This window comes from Sus scrofa, chromosome 5 (assembly GCF_000003025.6).
Source record: "Sus scrofa isolate TJ Tabasco breed Duroc chromosome 5, Sscrofa11.1, whole genome shotgun sequence".
Classification (NCBI taxonomy): domain Eukaryota; kingdom Metazoa; phylum Chordata; class Mammalia; order Artiodactyla; family Suidae; genus Sus; species Sus scrofa.
Genome location: NC_010447.5, coordinates 90,814,971 through 90,842,107, shown reverse-complemented (window position 1 = coordinate 90,842,107; position 27,137 = coordinate 90,814,971). Strand labels below are relative to the sequence as shown.

The 27,137-nt window shown below is 42.8% G+C and overlaps 1 protein-coding gene and 1 long non-coding RNA gene across 2 annotated transcripts in view; both read right to left on the bottom strand.

Moving 5' to 3' along the window:
* The window catches only part of LOC106510428, a 153,137-nt gene that overhangs the window by 13,837 nt on the left and 112,163 nt on the right, over positions 1 to 27,137 (bottom strand). The gene's annotated exons all lie outside the window — the stretch shown is intronic.
* On the bottom strand, positions 24,172 to 26,914 carry BTG1 (BTG anti-proliferation factor 1). Its single transcript, NM_001099936.1, is given in 2 exon segments — positions 24,172 to 25,485; positions 26,449 to 26,914. Coding segments are annotated over 2 exon segments (516 nt in total). The 5' UTR covers positions 26,597 to 26,914; the 3' UTR covers positions 24,172 to 25,117.

The window sequence follows — 27,137 nt, the reverse complement described above, 5'->3', positions numbered from 1 at the left end:
TTATTATTCTAACGTGTGTTATGTGCCACTTTCTTTTACAGGTCACATTCCTTTTTCTTTTTCTTTTTTTTTTATGATTTGTAAGGAAATCCCATTTTTCCTGCTTTGTATTCAACTTTTACTGGGTACTTTTTTGTCTGCTGCTGATACAGCCCAATAGCTTTGGTGGATTACCATCATATCCGTTCAGTGTTTACCTGGTCCCCTTGAATTGTCTCTTATGACTCTGGCTGGAAATCTGAACATTTGAGAGAATGTAATGTCTATTTTTTTCAGTCATCCAGAAAACTGAGAGGGAAGAGAAGGTAGACATAGGTGTTGAGTAGCCAAAGCCCAGCTGTGGTTCTGTAGGCACTTTTCCAACAAATGTCTTGATCCTCACTCCACCCAATCCAACTAAGAAAAATACCTCTTAAATTCTTGTTATTCTCTCACTCCACGGTGAAAAGTTAATGCCACAGGAAACCAGGTTAGTGTGAGAGCTCTTGGCTCAAAGGCTTTTTGTTCTTTCTTATTTATCTCTATCTGACCAACTTTCTCCAGTAGATGCTTGACTTGCAGGTACTCCTCTGTTTCCCTCCACTCTCTTCTTGGTTGCCTCTTTTTAAGAGAAGAGTAAGGAATCCTGTTCCTGGTCACTAGGTCTCTCTTCCCCTCCAGCTCCCCTAACAACCCTGTGGTATAGAGATCTAGCCCTCCGTCCCTCTCTTTCAGGGATTATTAGAGCAGCCTTAAAAACTCTTTTATTTCCTAAGAACTGCACTATTTGAAACAGAACTGGATTTTTGTTTACTATCTTTGCTGAAACTGTCCTTAACTGGCTAATCCTCAGTCTGTGGTATGATGCTGTGGCTGTCCCATAGTTGATGGAGCAATGAAACAACCATGAAATTTTCGTGGGGAATAAGGGAACCGAGTCTCCAACATGGAAGGAATCACTCAAGGATCTTGTTAAATTGCAAGGCGGGGCCTGAGAATAGGTATTCCTAATGAGCTCCCAGATGATGCTAATGCCACTCACTGCAAACCACACTTTGGTTAGAAAGATCATGTATTAAGGTTCTCCAGAGAAAAGAACAATAGGAATATATAAATATCGGGGAAGAGATTTCTTATGAAGAATTGGCTCATGCAATTATGGAGGCTGAGAAGCCCAATAACTGCTGTCTGAAAGCTGGAGATTCAAAAAAGTGAATCTGTGATGCTCATCAAAACTACTACGAGGTACCACCTCACACTGGTCAGAATGTCTATCATTAATAAGTCTGCAAATAACAAGTGCTAGAGAGGGTGTGGAGAAAAGGGAACCCTCCTACACTGTTGGTGGGAATGTAAAATGGTACAACCACTATGGAAAACAGTATGAAGATACCTCAGAAAACTATATATAGAACGACCATATGATCCAGCAATTCCACTCCTGAGTATATGTCTGGACAAAACATTCATTCAGAAAGATATATGCACCCCTATGTTTACTGCAGCACTATTCACAGTAGCTGAGACATGGAAACAACCTATATGTCCATTGGCAGATGAATGGATTAAGAAGAGGTGGTACACACACACAATGGAATACTACTCAGCCATAAAAAAGAACAAAAATAATGGCATTTGCAGCAACATGGATGGAACTAGAGATTCTCATACTAAGTGAAATAAGACAGAAAGAGAAAGACAAATACCATATGATGTCACTTAAATGTGGAATCTAAAAATACGGCACACGTGAGCTGTGGTGTAGGTTGCAGACGCGGCTTGGGTCTGGAGTTGCTGTGGCTCTGGCATAGACCGGCAGCTACAACTCTGATTTGACCCCTAGCCTGGGAACCTCCATATGCCGTGGGAGTGGCCCAAGAAATGGCAAAAAGACAAAAATTTAAAAAAAATTTTTTTAATTAAAAGATAAAAAAAAATATGGCATAAATGAATCTATCTACAGAACAGAAATAAACTCATGGACATGGAGAACAGACATGTGGTCAAAGGGGCGGGGGGAAGGAGTGGGATGACAAGGAGTTGGCATTAGTAGATGCAAAGTATTGCATTTGGAGTAGATAAACAATGAGGTCTTGCTGTATAGCACAGGGAACCATATCCAATCACTTGTGATGGAATGTGATGGAAGATAATATGAGAAAAAGAAAATATATATACATATAACTGGGTCACTTTGCTGTCCTGCAGAAATTGAGAGAACACTGTAATCAACCATAATAAATTTTTAATCTAAAAAAATTAAAAAAGGAAACAAAAAAAATTTTACAAAGAAGAAAAAAATTTAAAAAAGAAAAGAAAAGATTGCCTATGGTGTAGTTCAAAGGCTTGAGGATCTTCAAGAGCAGAAAACTGTCTCAGCTCAAACAGTTAGCAGAACAAGGAACCGAACTTCCTTAGCCTTTCTGCTCAATTCCAAGCCCTCAGCAGTTTGGATGATGCCCACCCACGTAGGAGAGGGCCATTTGCTTTGCTCAGTCCACCTACTCAAATGCTAACCTCATAGAATCATCCTCACGGACACAGCGGGAAGTAATGTTTAACCAGTTATCCGGGCATCCCATGGCCCAGACAAAGTGACACATGCCACAGACCATCACAGTTTGTCATCATGCAGCAAACAAAGCAAGAAGGAGCTACATATCTGGCCAAAATTGTTTTTTTCTTTTTACAGCCACACCTGCAGCATGTAGAAGTTCCAGGTCGAATCAGAGCTGTAACTTAGGCCTATGCCACAGCCACAGCAACACAGGATCTGAGCCGCATCTGTGACCTATGCCACAGCTTGCGGCAATGCCGGATCCTTAACCCACTGAGTGAGGCCAGGGATCGAACCCACATCATCACCGACACTATGTCGCGTTCCTAACCCCCTCAGCCTCAATGGGAACTCCTTCGAAATTTTAAATAATATTTATAAAATGTGACTACATCATAACCACAGTGATAAATCCATGAACTATCTCTTGTAACCCCTACAATGGTCTTGTGAGATAAGTACTATATTATTTCCATCTCATAGAGAAGGGAGTCGAGGCACAGATGGATTCAGTTACCACTTTGAGATTAAACATCAAGCAAGTGGCAGAACTGAGCCATCCAACTTCAGAGCCTCAACTTGAAACACCATTCCTTGTGCAATCGTGAGACCATCTCTGGCCCAGCTATACTGCAGAAAGCCAGGGTCCAACCCTGCTTTTATAACAACTAGGTTTTTGTTTAATGAAACTGGAGGCATGTTGGGAAGATGACCTAAGAGTTTCCTCTGGGATAGACAACAGCACGGGTGTTTCCTACAAGGTCCAGGTGGAGAAGCAAATGGCGCAAAGAAAGTGAGTGATAAATACTCACAAGAACAGCGAGAGAAAAAAACTGAGAGAAATCAGTGAGAAAAGACAAGGCAGAACTTGGTATCCTTACACTTCTGGTTCCGGGAGAACTACTGCTGGCAGAATCCTGAAATAAAATTTCCTTAGAAAGCCCCAGAAAAGTGTGTCTGTTATAAGGACAAAGGATGAGGGGAGCGTGTATATGCTCTCCTTTTATTTCCACGGGCAAAGTATCGCTCCTTCAAGATTCAGACCTCAGTGAATGAAGCTTTCCAGCCAACCCCCCACCTCCACCACACTCAGGGTTTCTTCTTCGATGTTGCAAAGGCCTTGTGCACAACGGGGAAGGCAAAATGTACTCTCGTTCATTCGTTCATTTACATTTCTCCCTTGCTAGACTGGGTGTTTTTTTTTTTTTTTTTTTTTTTTTTAAGGACAAGGTCTTAGAGTTTATGCACATACCTTGAGTTCTAGGTACTGGAATACTCTGTTCACTGCACTTAAGCCTTTGGTCTTGACATCATTCCCTTTGCACTTCTGGCTTCCCTCATCAGTTTCTTTCAAATGCCACTTTTCTTATGAAGCCTTCCCTAAATTAAACATTTCACTCTGCACCTTCATCATCACACAACATATCCTATCTCACTGTCAGATTTAGTCAGTCTGGTTTCTGCACGAGCTTATAACCTCCTGACAGGTTGGGACGATGCCTTCATGACCTTTGAACTTTCGTCAGGGCTGAGCCAAATGCTGCACATTGGTTGATGCTCATAAAACCAGATCCTGAACACATATTTCAAAGGAAAGGAGGAGTTCTCCATGGGACACAACAGGATCAGCGGAGTCTCTGCAGTGCCAGGACACAGGTTCGAACCCCAGCCTGGCACAGTGGGTTAAAGGATCTGGCGTTGCCACAGCTGCAGTTTAGGTGGCAAATGTGGCTCACATCTGATCCCTGGCCCAGGGAACTACCTATGCCTCCGGGTGGCCGAAAAAATTTTTAAAAAGAAAAGAAAAAAGAAAGGAAAGGAAGGAAGGTTTAGATACAATGAACGTGCCTGGACTGGCTAAAGGGGACACAACAACAGCTTGAAACAAAGTTTAAAAAAGCCTCAAAGTCCTCCCTTGACATCCTTTCATATACAAAAACTTCCCAAATCCTAACTTCTTTTCCTACTGAACACAACACTCAAGAACGAGCCATTTTCGGAAGTTCCCGCTGTGGCTCAGTGGGTTAGAAACCCAACTCGTATCCATGAGGATTCGGGTTTGATCCCTGACTCAGTGGGTTAAGGATCCAGTGTTGCCATGAGCTGTGGTCGATGTAGGTCACAGATGCTGCTCGGATCTGGTGTTGCTGCTGCTGTGGTTGTGGTGTAGGCTAGCAGCTGCAGCTCGGATTCGACCCCTGCCCAGGAACTTCCACATGCCACAGGTATAGCCCTTAAAAAAAAAAAAAAAAGAATGAGCCATTTCCTCCTCATTCTTTGGAAAGATATCATGCATGTGTTTTTAGTATGGAAGAAGAAAGACATCAGAAACTAGATTTGCCTTTGAACAAAAATCAAAATTAAAAAAACACTGAATGAAAAAATATTTAAGAAGCACAGGACTCAGAAATTTAAAGAGATAAAAAGAGATTAAATTCTATGCTGTCAGAGGGGAAGATGAGACGTTGCCTGCTGTGGGACCATACCTGGGGACTGAGTTAATGCAGCCCTGATCACGGGGGGGGGTTACTGATTTATTCTCAAGTGTATTCCATGGGGCCAAGCCTATCCTTAGAGAAGGCCGAGAAAAACCTGCTTACTTGTATCTTCCATCACAGGCTAAGGAGAGAGCCCTTGTGACTTCCTTTCCCCCAACACCAATTGTGAGTGCTTTAATTTTCTACAAATTCTCTATTTGTCTTGAGACAACATGACCTGCAGAGGTAGGGAGGCTGTGTGTCATAAAGCACTCAGAAAGCCATAACGAAGAGAAAAAATGTGGACTCTACAAAAAAGTCATAGCAATTGTGCTCAAGACAAATTCATTTCTTCAGCCTCTAAAAGAGCTGTCAGCAAGAAATGATTTGTGGCTGAGTTTACAAAGTCAACATACAACATTATTAAAAGCTTTAAGTTCTCATGACTGTTTGCATCTCCTTTGCACTTAGAATCATTTCTTTTGCTCATTTACTTTTTCTTTTAAATGAAAATGACAATACAGACATTCAGATCTTATTCTGAGTCCAATCTTAAAAAAAAAAAAAAAAAACACAACAAAAAACAAAACCAAAAATACATCTAACAACTTAAAATACTTCGTGGAGGCCTATTCAAGAAATGGTCTCCCTTCACCTGGAGTTTGGGAAACTGGCTTCAACAGGCAAAGGAATCCAAAACTTACTGCCAGTTTTTTTTCTTTTGTTCTGTCTCGTTTTTACTGAACATCAAGATTTCTTGCAATAGGATATTTTGATTATTTTCTCACCATGGGACAAAAGGGTTCTTAATTTTTATTTCAATCAATCAGGTATTTCTAGCCAAAACCCTTTCTTCTTCCTCACACTTAACCTCTTCGGTTTCTGTGCAGGAAAAAGACTTTTACCTACTTCAGGCAATAAGCCATACCGTGGAGAAAATACCACACAAAACACGACTCTCCTCTGCAAATCAGCTCATATTTGTAGCCAAAGTTTTACATTGTGGTGTGTGTTCATTTTCCATTCCCCCCACTAAGTTGTCCCTGTTGAGAAGTTCTTAGCACCTGGCTCCAGAGAAAGTGTCCTAAGAGCTTTCATGAATGACTGCTTCACATTCAGCATCTTTTGACCATTCATCACCAGTCAGAGAAAGACTCTGCAGCATCACCAGTAACCAGCTCTCTGGTTTCCTGTGATCACGGGGAAAGAGGCTTTACGTGCTGGAGAGAGAGAGAGAGATGGCAAGAGAGGGGAAAATGCTACTTTTCTTCATAAAAGCATGGAGTTAGCACTGAGAAGCTACTCCAAAAGAAAAATGGAAGCAAATTCAATACTCAAAAATAAATATAAACAACAGAAATAAAATAAGCCAAGGTGTATACTGCAGCATCTTATGTGTTTCCTAACACAGGTCTGTAGCTATTCCCAGAGTGACACATACCCTCCCACTCTCATTCAAGAGCAAGGGGTGCTGGTGAAAGCAGCCAAAATGTAACTGATTACCCCTGCGCCGGCTCCCATTACCCCCTCCCAGCTAGTGGCTCTCCCATTTAGGCTCCCTAACGCCCTCTGAACTAGATGACCTTATCCCAAACCTAAGGGCCACTTGCGCTTCTGCAATTCAACATTTTTCAGATTTCAGAGAGTCCCTAAGGAGCCTGGACTACACAAGCACGAAGCCCTTCCTTGGACACTGTCAACCACGTGGACATTCCTGCAGCACAAAGTGCGCACAGATACAGAAGGAAGGAGGCTGCTGCTTCAGGTCACATCCGGTTTTACTGCCCCAAGTGTTGTGCCAAACCTAGACGGAAAAACACCCCAAACCTGCTTTCCGAGGGTGAATTTCGGAGTTGAAGGTTGGATGTGCTATCAACTCCATTTTCCAGGCCAAGACCCTGGGGCTCGGAGAGGATGGGGTGCCTTGCCTATTGGCACCGGCAGCAGTGCTTGGGCCAGAGTCAACCAGAAAATCTCAGATTCCAGAGCCTGTGCCTAAATGCCCCCAGCCTGGCCCGCAGGCTTTCTTGGGTGTCTACGGAAAAGAGATGTGTCTGAAGTCTTTCTGCCACCCCAAAGACTCAGACTTTCCTTCCCATCCCTCCGGCTCTCATCATTTGTCTTCTCCGTGACCTCACCCAAAAATGAAGAAGGGAAGATACTGTTTTTCCTTCAGCTATCACAGACACAGGCAGCATCAGCCTTGATCTCTTTACTCCCTTAGGAATCTGAGGTTTGCTCCTGAGAGACAGAGTTGAGAAGGAAAGGAAGGGAGAGTGCGGAGAAGGGAGGGGAGGGTGGGGACGCCGGGGGGTGGGGAGGGGGAAAAGAGAGAGAAAGGACCAGAAGCCTGGAATCCAACAGTGATCAAAGCATTATAAAAATCCTAATGATTTAAGATGTCTGGGCTGCTGCAGTGTCCGCTGCCCCCAGCCTCTCACTCCCCTGCTACAGCCGGCTGCATAAGGAGACGCCTCTAGGAGTGGATGGTGGCCAGGGCTTCAGATCCGGGCAGTACAGCCCCCACAGGCTGGTAAAATGCTCAGCTCACTGACCACATCCAGCAGAGGTGGGGGTTCAAGGGCAGAGTTCAGAGGAAAGGGTGTGCTACCTAGGGATGTGTGAGAACTTGAGAATGACATGGGACTTTACCGGGCTAGAAGAATGGGGGGTCTGATCAACCCAGTGCTCAAGAGTCAGTTGACACTGGCTGCTTTCAGGGTGATGGGAGGTACCACGACGTGCAGAGGGACTTGCGGAGAGACAGCATCTTCAGCACTGCCCCTCTTACCGCCTCTGCTCTAATAGGCTTTCTGCCAGGAGAGCACATCTACCTGAAATTACACACCACCCTGAAATGACCAGGGGAGCTTGTGGTTTGTGATTGTTTTGATATGTATGTATGTATGTATGTATGTATGTATGTATTTTGCTGGGCCTATTAAAACAGGAAAAGGGTTGAGACCCACTGTGGGCATTTTAAATTTGAAATCCTAACAGCTACACCTGAGCTTGGTTGACTAAATCAAAGCCAGAAAAAATCAAGCACCCACAAATCAGAGGCTTGCACAGGCACAGCAGCCTTAGTGTCTAACTTGGGTCCTTGGAATCAGGGAAGCCCCACTTTTTTTTTTTTGGCTTTGTAGGGACATATCCACGGCATGTGGAAATTCCCAGGCTAGGGGTAGAAACGGATCTGCAGCTGCCGGTCTACGCCACAGCCACAGCCACAGCCACAGCCACGCCAGAGCTGAGCCGCATCTGCAACCTATACCACAGCTCCTGGCAACACCAGATCCTTAAGCCACTGAGCAAAGCCAGGGATCAAACCTGCATCCTCATGGATACTAGCTGGGTTGTTACTGTTGTGCCATGAGGGGAACTCCAGCCCCACCTATAAATTAGTGCTGCCACCTTACTATTTTGGCTGCTATATTCATAGATGAGCACTTAATCCAGGTGTCAAGTATAAAGGGACATCACCCCTTCTTTCCGGATGGGAGGCTCCATTTATTACCATGCCATTTTTTAATGCTGTAGCTTTTGGTGCTTCACCACCAAGGTGTGGCTAGGACCTTGTCAGTTTGCCAGGTTGTATCCTGCTGTTTCCAAACACGGAGAACTCCAGTCTAACCAAGAGTCTATGTGCCCCGTGGGCCCTCCCTAAATGCTGGCAATTCGAAAAGCATGTAAAAATTCTACCCTCCTGGTTTCTACATTTTCTTTGTCAGGTGCTTTAGTCTGAAAGGAAAAAGATAAGGTTTTAACTGTTTAACCAGGGGCATACTTTTCTGGTGTGACGACAGACTGTGCGAAAAGAAATATTTTTCTATCTCTGTAATTTTATCAAAATCAGTGGCCAGGCATCAGAATAAACTCTACTATAAAAAAAAAAGAGAAAGAAAAAAAAGACAGCTTATCTGCACATCTCTTTCCCTGCCCTGATTTAAGAAGAACATACTTAGGGAGACGTATGCGACATGTACATGATGCAGAAATTTCCCTTTTGCACCATTTCTTGAATTTTACCCTCTCTTCTTTGCAACACTAACCCTCTACCCAGCAAACATATATAACACATCCACCCATACAAACATGCTAGGTTTTATTCCCCTGAAATAAATTTCTAGTGAAATCAAATTTATCACCAAAAAACCCCGTATATGTATTAGGCCAGAGAGTTGCACTCAAGATACAAGATACTGAAATAAATTTTTACTCTAATAACTTTAAAACCTTTTAACAATAAAATAGTCAACTGTGGAGTTTGCATCGTGGCACAGCAGAAACGAATCTGACTAGGAACCATGAGGTTGCAGGTTCGATCCCTGGCCTTGCTCAGTGGGTCAAGGATCTGGTGTTGCTGTGAGCTGTGGTGTAGGTCACAGACGTGGCTCGGATCTGGCGTTGCTGTGGCTGTGGTGTCGGTCGGCGGCTACAGCTTCACTTAGACTCCTGGCCTGGGAACCTCCATATGCCGCAGGTGCGGCCTTAAAAAAGACCAAAAAAAAAAAAAAAAAAAGATAAATAAATAAAATTTTTTAAAAATAAAATAGTCAACTAAATAACTCCATTTCGATTAGCTTTATCAGAACTTTAATTATTGCCCAACAAAAACTGTTACACCAAAAAAATTACAAGTTTGTCCAACCATACATTTAGGTGTTTTCATTTTATTCTACACAGTAGAGTGTTTTCCTAAGTTGACAAGTTCAGGGTGGGGAGGTGGAAGGAAAACAAAGAGGATACTCAAGAACTGAAGGCAGGACTTTTCTCATGGAAACAGAGGGCAAAAACACTCCTTTCACAGCCAGAGAACGAGAGCCAGCATCCTGATAAGAGAAGGCCCTTTCGTCTGGACAGATGAACCTGTGCAGTCTTTGGGGAGAGATGCCACAGGTTATTGTCATACATACTATTAGCCGATGCACAGGTATAATCACTACCTGTATCCATACCAAGTTTCAAACGAAAACGGTTGCTCCACTTCTGTTCCCAAACGTCATTAGGGCATTTTGGTTACGGGCCTATCATCATCATCATATATGTATATATACATGATAATTGGTGTAGTGTAGGATTGGTCAGCGTCGGCAAGAACAAATCTGGGGGTTCAAGAGTCTACTTCAACCCCCCCAAAAGGTCCCATGGCACTTTGGTGATGTTTGCTTTGGATAATATATCTAGCTCTGCATGAAATCTTACCTAATACCACCATTGCCTTTCAAAGTGTATTTTCCCCTTTTTTATTTAATTCATTCTCTTCACACAATCACATCTCACGATCTTCAGCCAAAGGGCCAGAATTATCTTGTGTGTATTTGGGATCTTTGAAAGAAATCCTTTCTTAAACTCAGAAACTGAGATTTCTGTTTTTTGGCACTGCTTGTCCTCTCAGACGAGGGAGAAGTCACACCTGAGTGATGTGGACTCGACCTTGAAATGCCCAAAGTACGCACACAATTTTGACACAGCAAGAGGAAGTCCACCTAAACTGGATGAATACAGCAGATTTCAAATTATTTGAAAGGAGCAATTACTTCTTGGGCTGGGAGCATGGCTGGGGTAGACTTCGTGGTGAGACATATTTGAGACACTACATTTCACTCATTTTTGATAAGGCGAGTGGAACCAGAGAAATATCCATTTCTATATCCTAATACCAGGGACTTTCTGTGCCTCAAGAATAAACCAGATACCCATCAGAACCTTAAAGGGTAAGGATTCCCTGACTTTCCAGTGACTGTATGATGAAGGCAATGTTACCCTCGCTTTTATCTCATCTCCTATGTGCAAGGCCAGGGGCTTGAAGTGATAACAAGTCTGCACTGAATCTCAGATTCTCTAAGAAAAAGGCATTTTGGAAAACTGAACTTTCCGGTTATCTAAATGTCAGCAAGAAGACCCTTTTTGTCTTCAGGGCTTGTCTGGCTGGCTCGCCTAGCTAAACACCCTAACAAAACAGCAAGCGCTTTGCTGTAGCATACTGACCATCAGCTCTCATTTCATATTGTAGATAAGAGTTTAAAGAAATCTGCCTTTTTTGGGGTAGAAACTTCAAGTCTTATCAGCCTGTTTATTATAATGTGCAATTCTGAGATGGAGGAAAAAAAAAATACAGCTGGGTTTTCCGGTAGTCTGGACTGTGCTAATTCCTGGAGCATACACACATGAACCAGAAAACTAAGTAAAAAGTGGTCGGGAAAAAACTGCCCTAAGCCAGATTCACTAACATTATAACAGAGTCCCAGAATGCCAGATTACAATTATATATTTGGGGAGAAATGAGCCTAGAAGGATTTTGGAATTCACTCAATTATTTGAATGGAATGTTCTTTTCCCAGCTATCTCCAAGGAGGTATCGCTGGTCTCCTTCAAGTTTCTGCTCAACTATCACCTTATTAGTGAGGCCTTTTACCTAAAAGAGCAACCTGCCCTCCGGCACTCCCTTCCCTATATCACAGCCTTTTCCGCCGGGCCCTGCGGTGCTGGTGCTGCACCATGGGAGCCATATGCACAGTGCCAGCCCAGCAGCCCTGCCCCTTAGCACACCCATCATCTGAGTAATCATACATTTTATTGGCCTGTTTACCCACCACTCTAAGGGTACAGATTTTTGTGGGGTTCACTGCTCTATCTCCAGGTGTTTAGAACAATGCTGGGCACACAGTAGGTGCTCAATTAGTCTTTATGGATAAACATGTTAACCAACTATAGCAAGCATCTCCTAAAGCTCTGGTCCTTATTTTATTTTATTTTATTTATTTAACTTTTTTTTTCAGTGCCTCACTTGGCAGCATATGGAAGCTCCCAGTCTAGGGGTGAAAATTGGAGCTGCAGCTGCTGGCCTACACCATAGCCACAGCAACATGGGATCCAAGCCACATCTTTGACCTACACCATAGCTCACAGCAATGACGCATCCCTGACCCACTGAGGGAGGCCAGGGATTGAAACCACATCCTCATGGATACTAGTTGGGTTCTTAACCCACTGAGCCAGAAAGGGAACTTCCCTGACTTAAAGGTCTTCTAATGGGGAGTTCCCATTGTGGCTCAGTGGTAATGAACCTGACTAGAATCTGCTGTGGTTGTGGCTGTGGCTGTGGCACAAGCTGGCAGCTGTAGCTCCAATTTGACCCCAGCCTGGAAATGTCCATGTGACGCGGGTGTGGCCCTAAAAAACAAATAAAAAAAAAAAAAAAAAAAAAGAAGATCTTATAATGGGAAAATTGGACAGGACTACAAATCATTATAATACAGTGGGATCAGAGAGCCCATGAGGATGTGATAGTGCTTAGAGCCGCTATTGGCCTCTGTCAAACCTGAACTCGTCTCAGATTGTCCCCTAACTCTACGAGCTTGGGCAGGTTTATACCACTGCTGTACTACGATCTCTCTGAATTGGGGTTGACTGGAGTAACAATTTGTCTGCTTTACAGGCTGTGATGAGAAGCTGGTGAAGGAACGCCCAGGGTGCGCAGCACAGTCCTGGCACTCAGGAAGTCCACTGCAAGTGCCTGTGGCATCAAGTCTGATTTTTACAGAGGCAGAGAAGCAGAGCAGGGGACCTAAAGCTGTCTGGTACTCCTGGAAGGCTTGCCAATAAGAGGACTGAGGAGGAAAGAAGGGAAAATTGTCCTCAACATGCATACAAAGAAATGCCGCATTAAATTTTCCTGTGCTTAATGAATGGAACTTTTCTTTTTTTGTCTTTTAAGGGCTGCACCCGTAGCATATGGAGGTTCCCAGGCTAGGGGTCTAATCAGAGCTGTAGCCACCAGCCTACACCAGAGCCACAGCAACACCAGATCCGAGCCGCGTCTGCAACCTACACCACAGCTTACAGCAACGCCAGATCCTTAACCCACTAAGCAAGGCCAGGGATCGAACCCACAACCTCATGGTTCCTGGTCAGATCTGTTAACCACTGAGCCACGACAGGAACTCCATATGAAACTTTTTAAAGATGAGGAATGAACCTGCGAGTGATTTAAGTATGTATTAGAGTAGAAGTTTCTCCAACTGGAAGGGGGTTGCGGACAAGACTCTCCACTAAATTTGGCTGCTTTAAACTTCCATCCACCTTCTCTGAGTTGCCATTCTTTCTAAAGTGGAGAGTAGAAGAAAGAAAAAAAATATACAACTAGTACTAAAAATTACCCTGAGAAAGGAATGTCTAAGCCACTCACCAATGTCACCATCACAACCCACCATTGCTTTGGCAGCAGAGGCTTTGCTAAGAAGAACACATTTTCTTTCGCAGGAAAAAAAAAAAAAAAAAAAAAAAAAAAAAAAAATTCAGTCAAGCTCTGGTTCCAGATCAGGTTCCAAATTAGAACATTATAGGAAAAAAAGGAATAAACCCCTTTTTCAATCACTGGCGAATGATCTCCTCTCCCTACCCCTCAGTAGACCCCAAACTCAGTCTCCTTAGAACAAATCTTCTCAACTCTGCACTCAAGAATCTTTAAAGACAGTGACACACAGCTCTTTTGAGTTCAATTACACAACCAATGGTGCTATAACTTAGGTCAATATTGTAACTGCTCTTTGCAGCTGGAGTTGAGAATTTTGAGATGGAAGGAAGTATTCAAGGCTAGGACGCACTTATGACTGTGGGTTTAACACTTGTTTGTCTCTTTATCTGCAAAGTCTATTACAGACAGATATAATCAGCCTAAAAGGAAAAGGCCGGAGCTGGGGAGAATATTATGTAAATTTGGCATTATCACAATCGTTTTCAATTGCTCAAGAATCTAAAGTTTCAGCCTAATAATAAACACCAGACAATCTTTTGTAAGGCTGTGAGTCAGTGATGGGAATACGACTCAAATTTTACTACTCACTCTGAAAGACTAAAAATCCATAGCGAATTGGGCTGGGATGTACCACATTAGTAACCACTAAATCATAACTAGTTGGAAGGCAACAGTTTCTCCTGGCGACAATTTGCTTCATGTTTAAAGTAACCATTACCGCATGTTTAGGAAGCAAAAATAAAATTATAAAAGGAGAGAGAAAACAACTCATTTCTAATTTGAGGCCTGGCTCCACGACCCTATTTCTTAATCAAATTTTAAGTGCTTCAAAAGGGAGTTCTCTGGGTAGTAGAAATAAATGTTCTTTTTTTTTTAAACAGTATTTCATTTTTTCTCTTTGGCCACACTGCAGCACATGGAGTTCTTGGGCTAGGGATCAGATCAGAATCACAGCTGCGACCTATGCTCCAGCTGCAGCAACGCAGGATCCTTAACCCACTGTGCCAGCCCAGGGATTGAACCTACCCAGCAGCACTCTCAAGAAGCCAATCCTGTGGCACCACAGCAGGAACTCTGAAATGTTCTATCTCTTGATCAGAGTGTGGATTACATGGGTACACCAAATTCACTGAACTCTATGTATTTAAACTGTATAAAATGTTTACATCAATTTAAAGAAATTTAAGTGGCTCACACCTTGAAAGTTATGCCCAGCAGGTACTTACATTCAAAATGTAAACCCAGAATGAAGCTTTTTAAAAAATTCTATTTAAATAAACACTCATTGCAAAATGACCAGTGCTACAGTAAAATTGTGGTAAAAATGCAAGATATGTTTGATTTCTGCTTCTCATGCACCATGGAAGTACCACTAATCCAGGAGCTCACACTAAAACCCAACTTTTCATGCTAGACCTTTAAAATGTGAGTCAATGAAGGTCCCACGGTGGTGCAACACGACCAGCGGCATCTTGGGAGTGTTAGGACACAGGTTCAATCCCTGGCCTGGGTTAAGGATTGCACCCAGCATTGCAGCAGCTGTGGTATAGATCTCAACTGCGGCTTGGATCTGATCCCTGGCTAGGGAACTCCCTGTGCCACAGGGCCACCGAAAATGCAAAAACAAACAAAACAAACCCATGAAAGTCTGTACCAAAACACATCATCACAACCTAACTGTTCCGAAAAACACACTTTTGAGTCCTACCTGGGTTCCCTTTAGACTCTGGATAAAGTGTTCTAACTCCTTGACATGTCCACCAGGAAGGAGATGCGCTGCTGGTTGCCCAGCCCTTATTCACAGAGATGAAATTTCTAACACGGCCTATAAAAGTGAGGTGACTGTACGTCTGGGCTGACGCTTGTAGTCTGGGTAGAATTATTAATAGCACCGTTTTGCTACTCTCAAGAGTCATAGACTGGTTGATAAACTCATCAATCAAATTACCTGGTCACTCTACCTAGAAAACCCCACAGTGATTTGGCCCCATTCCTTAATTCCTCTCCACTCCAGACACCCTGATCTTCCTTTAGTCCCTCCCCTCCCTTCACCGCACTTTCTCCATCCAGGTCTGTGCACACTCTTTACTGTTCACCCAAACTCCCACCCATCCTTCAGATCTCAGCTCAAGTACCCCTGCCTGTGGAAAGGCCTCCTCAGGTAATCACATCTCTCTGGACACCACTTCACCATGTTCCTTTCCTCAGCAGTCTCAGGTCCAATGTTTACATTTGTTTGGTAACCTCCTCTCCGCCGCTAGGTTCCAAGACCCTTGAGGGCAGATACAGTGACTGGTTTGGCATCCTCAGTCTTAGCACAGCACTTGGCATGTAGGAGGACTCAATAAGGATTTGTTCAATAAGTGCAACAGACTCACAGAACTAGAACAACGTATTTTAAAGTTTGTTTGGAAGTACAAAAGACCCAGAATAGTCAAAGCAATCCCAAGAAAGAAACATGGAGCTGGAGGAATCAGGCTCCCCGACTCCAGACTACACTACAAAGCTACAGTCATCAAAACAGTATGGCAGTGGCACAAAAACAGAAATACAGACTAGTGGAACAAGATAAAGAGCCCAGAATTAAACCCACGCACCTATGGGCAACTATCTATGACAAAGGAGGCAAGAATATATAATGGAGAAAAGACAGTCCTTTCAATAAGTGGTGCTGGGAAAACTGGACAGCCACATGGAAAAAAATGAAATCAGGAACACTCACTAACACTATATACAAAAATAAGCTCGAAAAGGAGTAAAGACCTAGGTATAAGACCAAATACTATAAAATTCTTAGAGGAAAACATAGGCCAAACACTCTCTGAAATAAACCACAGCAGTATCTTCTCAGACACACCTCCTAGAGTAATGACAACAAAAACAAAAATAAACAAATGGGACCTAACCAAACTTAAAAGTTTTTGCACAGCAAAGGAAACCCTAAACAAAATGAAAAGATAACCCACAGAATGGGACAAAATCTTTGCAAATCAATCAACTGACAAGGGATTAATCTCCAAAATTTATCAACACCTTCTGCAGCTCAATACCAAAAAAAACAACCCCATCAAAAGATAGGCAGAAGATCTAAGCAGACAATTCTCCAAAGAAGACATATGAATGGCCAAAAAACACATGAAAAGATGTTCAACATCACTCATTATTAGAAAAATGCAAATCAAAACCACTATGAGGTACCACAATACATCAGCCCAGAACAGCCATCATCAAAGAGTCAACAAACAATGTGCTGGAGAGGGTGTGGAGAAAAGGGAACCCTCTTACACTGTTGGTGGGAATGTAAATTGGTGCAAACACTATGGAAAACAGTATGGAGATTCCTCAAAAAACTGAAAATAGAATTACCATTTGATACAACAATCCCACTCTTGAGCATCTATCCAGAGAAAACCATGACTTAAAAAAAATACATGTAGGGGTTTCCATCATGGCTCATTGGAAACGAATCTGATTAGCACCCATGAGGATGAAAGTTTGATCCCCGGCCTCATTCAGTGGGTTAAGAATCCAGCGTTGTCATGAGCTGTGGTGTAGGTTGCATATGCGGCTCAGATCCTGCATTGCTGTGGCTCTAGTGTAGGCCAGTAGCTGCAGCTCCAGATTAGGCCCCTAGCCTGGGAACCTCCATATGCCGCAGGTGCAGCCCTAAAAAGACAGAAAGAAAAAAAATACATGTACTGCATTGTTCATTGCAGCACTATATACAATAGTCAAGACATGGAAGCAACATAAACATCCATCAACAGAGGAGTGGTTAAAAAAGATGTGATACATATACACAATGGAATATTACTCAGCCATAAAAAGTAATGAAATAAATGGCATTTGTAGCAACATGGAGAGACCTAGAAATTATAATGAACTTCACAGAACAGAAACTGACTCACAGACTTTGAAAAACTTTTGGTTACCAAAGGAGACAGGTTGGGGGTGTGGAGGGATGGGCTGGGGGTCTGGGATGTAAATGTCCTAAAATTAAGTTGTGATGATGGTTGTACAACTTTAAATATAATAAAATTCATTGAACTAAAAAATAAACATAGTAGATACAGGACAAAACACGGACCCTATTTTGATCATTAGAAAGGATCCTAACATTGTAAGGAGGAAAATGCAACAATCTGGGAGTCAGAAGAGAGCAGACATCCCGTATTTCAATGTTACATGAGCGCTGTATTTCTAATTCTATAACCATAAGGACTGTCTAAAGAGGTAACTATTCTGACGACACTGGCCACTGAATCTTGTTTTAAGGAGTTCCAAACTCCTTACACCACTATCTTAAACATCATAGGAACACACTAATTAATAAAGCTACATACAACTCCAAGCTGAGCCTGTACCACAAAGGGGCTTTAAGATGCAAGACCTCTGAAAGGGCTAAAGAAATTCTGCCTCTAAGTTTCTTGAGGCCTTGTTTCCTCTATTATTGCAAAATAAATTAGCAAGAAACTGCTGGCTGAGTACCAACCTCACAGAGGTATGCAGTGTTAGATAACCTAGCAGCAAGCTATTCAATGAAGACATCTTCACATAGAAAAAAAGAGAATTGAGTTTATTTCATTTTACTTTTTTTTAATATTTTGCCTTTTTAGGGCCACACCTGCAGTACTACAGAGTTTCTCAGGCTAGGGGTCAAATCAGAGCTACAGCTGCCAGCCTAAACCACAGCCACAGCAACACAGGATCCGAGCTGCATCTGTGACCTATACCACAGCCCATGGCAATGCCAGATCCTCAACCCACTGAGCAGGCCAGGGATGGAACCTGGCCCAACACAGTGGTTTAAAGATCCAGCATTGCTGTGGCTATGGTGTAGGCCAGCAGCTGTAGCTCCAATTGAACCCCTAGCCTGGGAACTTCCATGTGCCACAAGTGCAGCACTTAAAAAAAAAAAAAAAAAAAAGAAAAAGAAAAAAGGAAAGAACCCATGGTCACTGACTCATTTATTTCTGACTAGAAGAAACCAATTACATTATTAGTGATTCAAGCAAACATTGCGCCAGGTTACATCACAAGAAGAAACTCAAACCCAAACTGATAACTTTTAAAAAGGCTGTTTTCCTTTGCAGTTAAGGAAGTACTCACACTACTCTAGGTTAGTAAGACGGAGAACCAAGGAGTTCTGTTTGAAAATCTCTTGCAAAAACATGCCAAATACATATGGCCTGAAGAACTGCAAACCCTGGGAAAAGTCACCTTATTTAATAAAGAGTTGTTGGGATTCAACAGGATAACGGATGCGAATGAATGTTCACTCTACGGGGCTATATTGCTATACACATCGGTAATGTCACTCCCTCTCTCGACTTAAGGTATCTTCAATATAGATAAAAACATCTCAGTCAAGAAACTTTTTGCTCCTTTACTGAGAACATAGCTCTGAAAACCACAGCGCTAAGGGGAAATCTGTAAAATACATATGGCAAGGCCTGGGTAAGCTGTATTTTGGGGGGTGGGGGAGCAGCTCATTTTCTTTCCTATATTATTTCGAAGACACAAGTATATTTTTGTAGCTATTGGCTAAAGCAAATGTTCAAGAAACTCCAAACACAATCACAGCGACATCCTCACCGTTTCAAGAAACCAAGAACATTATCTGCTGCATTTCATCTGCTTCCATGATACAGGGCATCCGTCCAACTTCCAAGAATCCAACCACTCCGTGCTAGGGGTGTTCCTATGCTTGACCTAGACAACGCACTTGTTTTTATCTCCAGTTTTACACATGGAATGAATGGGCTCAGAGAGGCTAAGCAACTTGTCCAAAGTCACAAGCTGGGAGCTGGTACAGGCTTGGATTTCGCTTGTTCTTCTAAGACTAGGATTCTTTGTATTAGATCCCAACTGCCTCTTAAAGAAAGAAGCCAAGTTTTAAGACAGTTCTATGCTTCCTGGGCATGGAGAGTGAAAGGAAGGAGACGTTAAAAACGCCTGTTCCAACAGGTGGACACAAGGTAAATCACTCATATGCCACAATATACTAACAGTTACCAGCTTGGATTATGGGGTCAGAAAGTCCTGAATCAAAGACTTACTAGCTGTTTAGCTTTGGAGCAAATTAAATTCCCTAAGTCACAGTTTTCTATCCATAAAATAAAGATTAAAAAATACTGACCCACCTACCTGTCAACCTCACCCAGTTGTCAGGAGGTTAAAAAAAAAATGTACATTGATAAGGTGAAGGATCATAAGTGAATTTATAGGAAATACAACCCCACTTAGTCTATTGTATTTAGGGACAAAACTGCCGTTAAGTCAAGACTAGAAAACGCATTCAATTCTTTCTTATAGTGCAACTGCCACATACCATCCTTTTAGGTTTATGTCTAGATATAGAATCTTCTCAAATTAAATCCAATTGATTAGTCATCTTTCTTTCCTAAACATTTAGGAATCGTTCAGAACAAGAGGAAAAAAATATACAAGGGATTTCTGGTTAAACTGTAATCGTTAAAACGAACCTAATCACTAATGTACAACCACATTAAGTCAGTTCTTTAACAACCATGCAAACAAATGAAACGTTCTAAGAGCCCCAACATTTAAAAAAGAAAAATTCTAAAAGCAGAAAATGTAAATTTCAACATACGGCCATACATGATTTAATACATAAGAGCATATGGACTTTGAATGGCTATTAGCGCTTCATGTTGGGTTTAACTGTTGGCTGTAAAAGATCTCATTTTACAAATAAGGTTCAAGAAGATAAGCGTAAATTAGAAAAGGCAGCATTCTAGATTCCTACAATTTATTTTAAGAAGTATCACTTAAAGATTATAATAATCACAACTTATTCTTGAGAGGAAAAAACACTCATCTACGTTAGTGATATCTGGAAAAAAGCCTCTGGACATTTTTATTTATGCACCTCTATCACTAAAACTTTTAGTACCCCCAATATATCCCCAATATGTATTCAGTGATTTATAAAATGTACTACCGCGTGCGCATGCGAGAGCACACACACACGTGAAAACATAAGCAACAGTATTTTAAAAGGAAGACATAAAGAAACTTTGGAGACGACCTATCTAGAGAATTCTTAAAGTCAAGCATACCCATGGGTAACCATGTCTTCTTCCATCAACGTACAGTTTAAACTAATTAGTCTTTGACAAAGCGGTCTCCAAATACAGGAGTGCCCTTAACTCCATAGCGTTGTATTCTTCCTGCCTTGGGGTTCCTATTGTTATGTTAGGTGTCTGACCTATACTCACTTATCCTTCCCTCATCAGGAATGCGTCACAAATGGCCTTCACATCTTCAAGGCACCAGGAAAGAGGCGATAATCATCACATGGTTTATAACAGAGCTTTCAAAAAAAATCTTTTCCCTTTATAGAATACTGAGACAAAGGCATGAAGCACTACATGGGAATTTCTTTAAAACTGCCTCCAGCAGCCTGCTTTTACTATATGCTTCCCGTCCACTCCTTCTCCAAAGCTGGTTCCACTTAGTAGAGGCCTAAACCTTACTACCACTTTGACCTGCTAGTTCACCAACAAACTGAAAGTACTTTGTTCCAGATTCAGGAATTACAGAATCCCTACCCAAAGTACTTCCCAACTCTCTGCCAAAGACTGTGCTGTACAAACCTCTCAGAAAACGCATTTTTAGTGCCAAACCTTTTAAATTCCTCTATCTCAGCTAAGTTTCTCACTTTTCATTCCCCCATCCTCTCCTTTTTTAATCCATCCTCGACTCAAAAAAATTCTTCCCCCAGTATTATTACCCTGTACAATTACATAGAATTTCCAAAAAATCCTGCATCTTCAATACTAAAATGACAAATTATCATGAAGTCTCATACAGAAGTCAGAAGTTGAACTCCAAAAAGCTTCTTGTAAGAGTACTCAACTATGAGACAACAAACATTAAAAAAAAAAAAAAAATGAGAATCCTATGACTGGAAGTCTTACCATTCTTCTATTCCTGCTTGACATACTGAACAACGCCAAAGGAAACAGTAAACCAGGTTAAAATGGCAGTCCATACAACTGTCAGTTATACTCTACAAACCATCAGGCCTCACTCTTAATACAAATACAAGGCTCCTTTTAGGAGCCTCTCAGAAATACCAAACTTAACATCTTGCGTAACAATGTTTCTTCACCTTGCGCTGTTCCCAGAAGAAAATATACAGCTATAGAAATAACTCCTAACATCTGAATTCCTCTGGCTCATCTGGATGAACATAAATGACCTAAGGACTTCGTGAAGCAGCTCGGTTTCGTTAGTAGTTCCAACGATTTCACTATGAAAGATTTTTTCATACTGTTATGTTCCAAACATGAAAAACCACTATTACATTTTGGCAACGGCATATACAAAGTTCAACTGCAGAGACAGAGATAAGACTAAAGTGTGTGCAGTCCTTGTACCTTCAGATAAATAAGAAATCAATTACTTCAGACAATCCAAAATACACTTTTTGAAGTCTTGTGTATATATAAAACTATGGACAAATCCTCCCCACATAGTTTATCAATCGTACCACATCTGAAATAAGGGTGCAAAGGGGAGAGGAAATAAGTATCTTTATACTTCGATTATACAAAGGGTGTTATATATCTTCTGCAAAAAGAGAATCATAAATGTTATAAAAATCACCAACTGTAATTGTTTCTAAGATGAAAGGGAGTCTGAAAACCTTGAGTCATTAAACACTAGAATGGTCATGAATACCACTTCCTTTCATTTGAAGGCCAATTCTATGGTCTGTAACACCTATACAAAACAAGATTACTTACAATTTGAGTTATTGGGATTTAAGGAAATCATCTGAGCAGTAGTACCAGAAAGCACTTCTCTGGTGGTCCTTCCAGTCTATTATTACAAAAATATTGCAAATTTAAGGGTAAGGATGTGTGACTCCCAATCCAGATTGCAGGGAGCAATAGCCACATTATCCTACATGAACTGGGATAACTCTTGCCATAAAATCCACTTTAAGCCTTGCTTCATTCAGCATTATAGAACAAGGTAGTACTTACATTTGAAGAAAATTAAGTAATTTTAAAACTATCTGTTAAAATTCAGAAAGCAGGATTGCTAACTTATTGCCAATAACTATGAATCTCTGGTGCAGTGGCATTAATATTGAAAGCAACTGTCCTTTCTTAAAAGGATTTCTAAGAAACTTTTAATCAGGCAGTGTAAAGGCCCTTTAAAGTCTAGCACGGTTAAAAAAAAAAGCAAGTACACAATTGGTATGAATGACTATACATGGGCAGGGCTGGCACACACCTTCATGTGCATACAGCAGACACTTAAAAGCTTTTATTAAAACAGCTCCTCAAAACATTCCCAGAAGCAATGAAAAAGATACATCAAAAAGCAACTACACTGGAGACAATTGTCTGGGGAATGTTAAGGGTAAAGTGACAGGAAACAGCTCCATGCAAGTCTGAGATGTTTGCAAGCCTTTTAAAGAGGAACTTAACAGCTCCTTAGATGCCAGACATCGCCTGACTTGCAAGATAAAATGCTTTTACGAAGTTCTCTCTTCCCACTAAATTTCTTTCAAGTACCAAAAAGTCTGATGTCAGAGTCTTCAAGAATGGTTCTGCCAGCTGAGAAGTTTCCAGATAAACTGGAACCCTCCTTTCCCCTTAGGTCCTTATGATCTAGTGTGCAAAGCTTTACAGGTTACCTAGCTTCAAAGGAGTTACCAGATGAAATACAGGTAGTAAAGAGTAGCAGTCAGCACAGGGGTGAGACCAGTGTAGAAACTATACTACCAGTTGTTATACTTCAAGCTTGAAAAACTGGAGGCAGGAGTGGGGCAAAGGCAGGATTCCAAAAACCAGACTGAAAATAAAACCATTAATAACTGGCAATGGTAGTCCATGTGTTAATGGTTATAATTCAAATTCTCAAGGATGACCTGCCAGTAAAGTACACAAACATCCTTTGTATTCTAAATACCTGCTTGTCTGGCGTCTTCCTGTGTAGTCTAGAATATGAGAGTTTAATCTTACAGAGAGAAATTCCCAAATTTATTTGGGACTACTGATTTCAAGTGATGCATTTCAAGCAACCCAGACTGCATTATTTCCAGGGTGAACATGTTTACATTAATACCCCAAAATGCCACTTTAGGTTAACTTACTTTTGTAGAGAAAAACCCAAAATTCTCCATTTTCAATTTCCACTAAAAAACCTTATTACCCTCCCAAAGCCAAATAATTAGCAACAAGCTTTATCATATGGGGTGGTGGGGTAATCTACAATCCAGCATTCAATTTTCATCCTTCTCTTAGGTTCTTGGTATTTCTGTGAAATTAGTCTGAAAATGAGGAATCAAAAACTCAGCATTTCAATTTGAGAATAAAAATTCAAACATACCTTTTGTTGAATTCCAGCTTAAGTGATTTTTATGTAAATCTTGCAGCTGACGAAAGGCAAAAAGCAACCAATCTCTCTGCAGTGATTAGCCTGTTCTTTAAGACTATGGGTCACTTGCCCCAGGATTTTCTAATTGAACAAGGACTCCGTGGGGCAAAATAAGTGTTTTTCAAAGGTGGGCGAGAATGGAACATTTATATCTTCACTTCAACAGGGAAGCAACGAAATGTAATCCTCTGAGTATCACTTTTTTGGGGTTGTTGTCACCTTTGTCTCTTATCCTCATTGCACGCGATAAGCCTGGAAATGTGTCCATGTTTCGACTTTAGAGATTTTAAAAGAGCATGTTTGTTACCCCTGGGTTTCCCCTAACCCTACACAGGTATACACAGATCATCTTCACTCCTTATCAAAGGGTTTTCAGCATGACCGGTGTGCAACTGAGTTTCACACAGCTTAGAGAACCTAAGTCTTCTGAGAAATAGATTTCTTTTAGCTGAACCTCTATAATCATGACAAGAGATTGATTAAAATGCCAAGATAAGAAACAATTTATTATAGAGAGAAGAAAAATTTCTCATCCAAAATATAGAAATCTGTACAACTTTGCCACAATCAATATACATGAACTGTACAAATTTACACCAGTTCATAATTTACCAAATAAAAGATGACTAACAAAGTTCACAAAATAGATGGTGGTTTGTGGAAAAGACTTTTACCCAATTAAGTACAAGGAAAGTTACAAACCAGACCTCCACTTTCTAAAAATAAGAAGTTTACTCAGTCTTAGAAAACTACAAGCTAGCAAATGTACAGAGAGCTGGCTGGTGCTAACACCACAGTTGAGACAGTGTCTTTTTAAGGTCTTTTTTTAAAGCCTGTTGCCATGGCAGATTCTGGTCACTTGCTACTTTCAAGGCCAAAAACACAATACAAGGTCTGACCATTTCCCCAGGTCATGCTTACTAGTTTTGTCTTATGTACATTTATACATATTTAAGTGCTAGGTAAAAGTCTTGTTATAAAATTTCCAGTACTACCGCGTTTAAAATGTTGAGCTTTCCTATCGAGCTGCCAAAAAGGATAACAATTTAAGTGTAATAGTGCAAATTTCCTCTGCCAAGTTCTACCGCAGAGAAAGGTTCTTTGAAATATGGATTTGTGTTAAAGGGACTGATGTAAAAATTTAGGTATCATGTCCGGGAGAAAATGAAACCACCCCAGGACTTCACTCCCTAGCAAATAAGGTGATCAATTTACTTGGACTCACAGGCTATTAAGTCATTGAAAGGTACTGTCCAAACTATGGCACTGTCACTTAAAAAAATTTTTTTACCACTCTATCTTGTGCCAGATCTTCACAGCTGTGACATGGTTTAAATTCCATAATCCATCCCCAAGAGGAGCCCACCCAAAGCAAAAATCAAATTTATCCATCCATTATAAGAGGATCCATCCATAGACTATATCTTAACCTGATACAGTCATCATATTGTAGCTTTTGGAAGGGCTTGTTCTGCCCAAGAGAAGTTCCTCCTTACAGCTGATTCTGCTGTCTACCATTTGCACGTTGGTGCTGTTTTGGGTGCTACCTCCTGCTGGTGAGGCTTCGTACAGCACACAGATGGAACCATCCTCTCCAATTCTGTAGGACACTTCGTAAGGGTCAACCCAGAGAGTGAGTTCACTTGGGAGAAGCCTGAACAGCTCCTGACTGCTCAGTCCAATCCGCTGTGCTGCCTGTCCAATCAGAGGATCCATTTTATGGTTGATGCGAATACAACGGTAACCTGATCCTTTGCACGGCTTTTCTGGGAACCAGTGGTGTTTATAATGTTCTATAGAAGAAAAAAAACAGAAACAGCGCTTAGATATCGTTACTGCTGGCTCCCGCTGTAGTTTCTTTCTTCGGCTGGCTTCGTTGAGGGAAAATGCAAACTAGCAACTTTCTTTAAAAAAAAAAACAAAAAAAAAAACCCAGCATTGAATCCGCGGCTGTCCATGTAAGGCGATGGGGAATGAGCGGGCAGGGTTTGAGAAATAACAGTAGTACACCGTACAGAACAATCTCCGGGAACCAACCGGTTGAGTTGCCAAAACGGCAATCCGGCGGGCAGCCTCCGCCAGCCGGGCAGCGGGGTGGCACCGGTGGCCAGGCGGGAACCTGTTTACTTTCTCCACCCCACCCCAGCCGCACACACAATGGGGTTTATGGCTTCGAAGAGGAGCGCCACTGGACTGTTCGCCCCGAAGGGAATGGAACAAGCCATCCTAAACCACGCTCTGGGCAGGGCAGTAATTGTACCGGTGACAAATCCGATGATTAATGGACAGGGGTAGGAGGCGCGGAGAGACTGCACGTCCGGCCCGGGCTGGCTCCCTGGCAGCGGCGCGCCTTCCCATCCCGTGGCCCGGCCGTCGGGCCCGCAACGGTTAGACGGGATGGGGGGGAGGGGGCGTCGAATCCACCCTAGCCCGGCGGCTCCTTTGTCCCCCAAATGCGCGGACCGTCCGAGGACGGCGGCTCCCGCCTCGGTCGGCTTCAGTTTCTTTGTTGTGCGTCTGTTTTCCTGTCCCCTTGGTCTGCCAGCCGTGGGGGGAGGGGGCGCCCTTGGCCCACCCCCAAACCCTGTCCCGGACCCGCCGTTAGCGGCAGCCGGGCGCGCCAGTCACGGTCCCGCTGCCGGAACCGAGCGCGACCTGCCCACAGTGCCGCCAAGACTCCCGCGTCCCCGACGGCCCGGCCCAGAGATGTGCCACCGCGTCCCTCGGCGCCCCCCGCCCTGCCGCCGCCCGCTCACCTGCCAGCAGCTCCTGCAGGCTCTGGCTGAAGGTCTGCAGCTGTCGCTCGCTCGTGAGCCCCTTGGTGCGGAGAAACTTGGAGATGAAGGACACGGCGGCGGCGATCTCGCCTATCATGGTGGCGGCCCGGGTGTAGAAGGGATGCATGGGGGCGGCAGGCGGGGGCGGCCCGGGGCGGCCGGGGCTCGGCGGTGCGGCCCCGACGGCGGAGCGGCCACCCCGGGCTCCCTCACAGGTCAGTGGGCTGAGAGGGGGAGAGAGCGTGAGCGGTGGACGGCTACTTTTTTCTCCTCCCTTCTTTATAGTAAAAAGTTATTTTCGAGACAGGAGGCGGCAGGAGAAAGGAAGAGACGAGCGACGGCGGCCTGGTCACATCGCTCGGACCGCCCCGGCCGCCTCCGCCTCCAGCTCCGCAGCCTCCGAAGCTCCAAACACTTGCATTTCCAGCTCAGACGGGCAAAGAGATGCAGCGGCCGTGCGGCACTTTTTATAGCGCAGAGAAAAGGAAGTGGCGTAGCTGGAGCGTGACGGACGACTCCAGCCAATCCGGAGATCGCACCATTGTGATGCAAGCAGATTCTGAGCCGAAGGGGGCGGGAAAAGGGGCCAGGGGGCGTGCCCAGAGACCGGGAGGAGAGGGAGGAGCTGACGTAATCCGCTTGTAAACAAATAAACCCCCGAGTGGCGG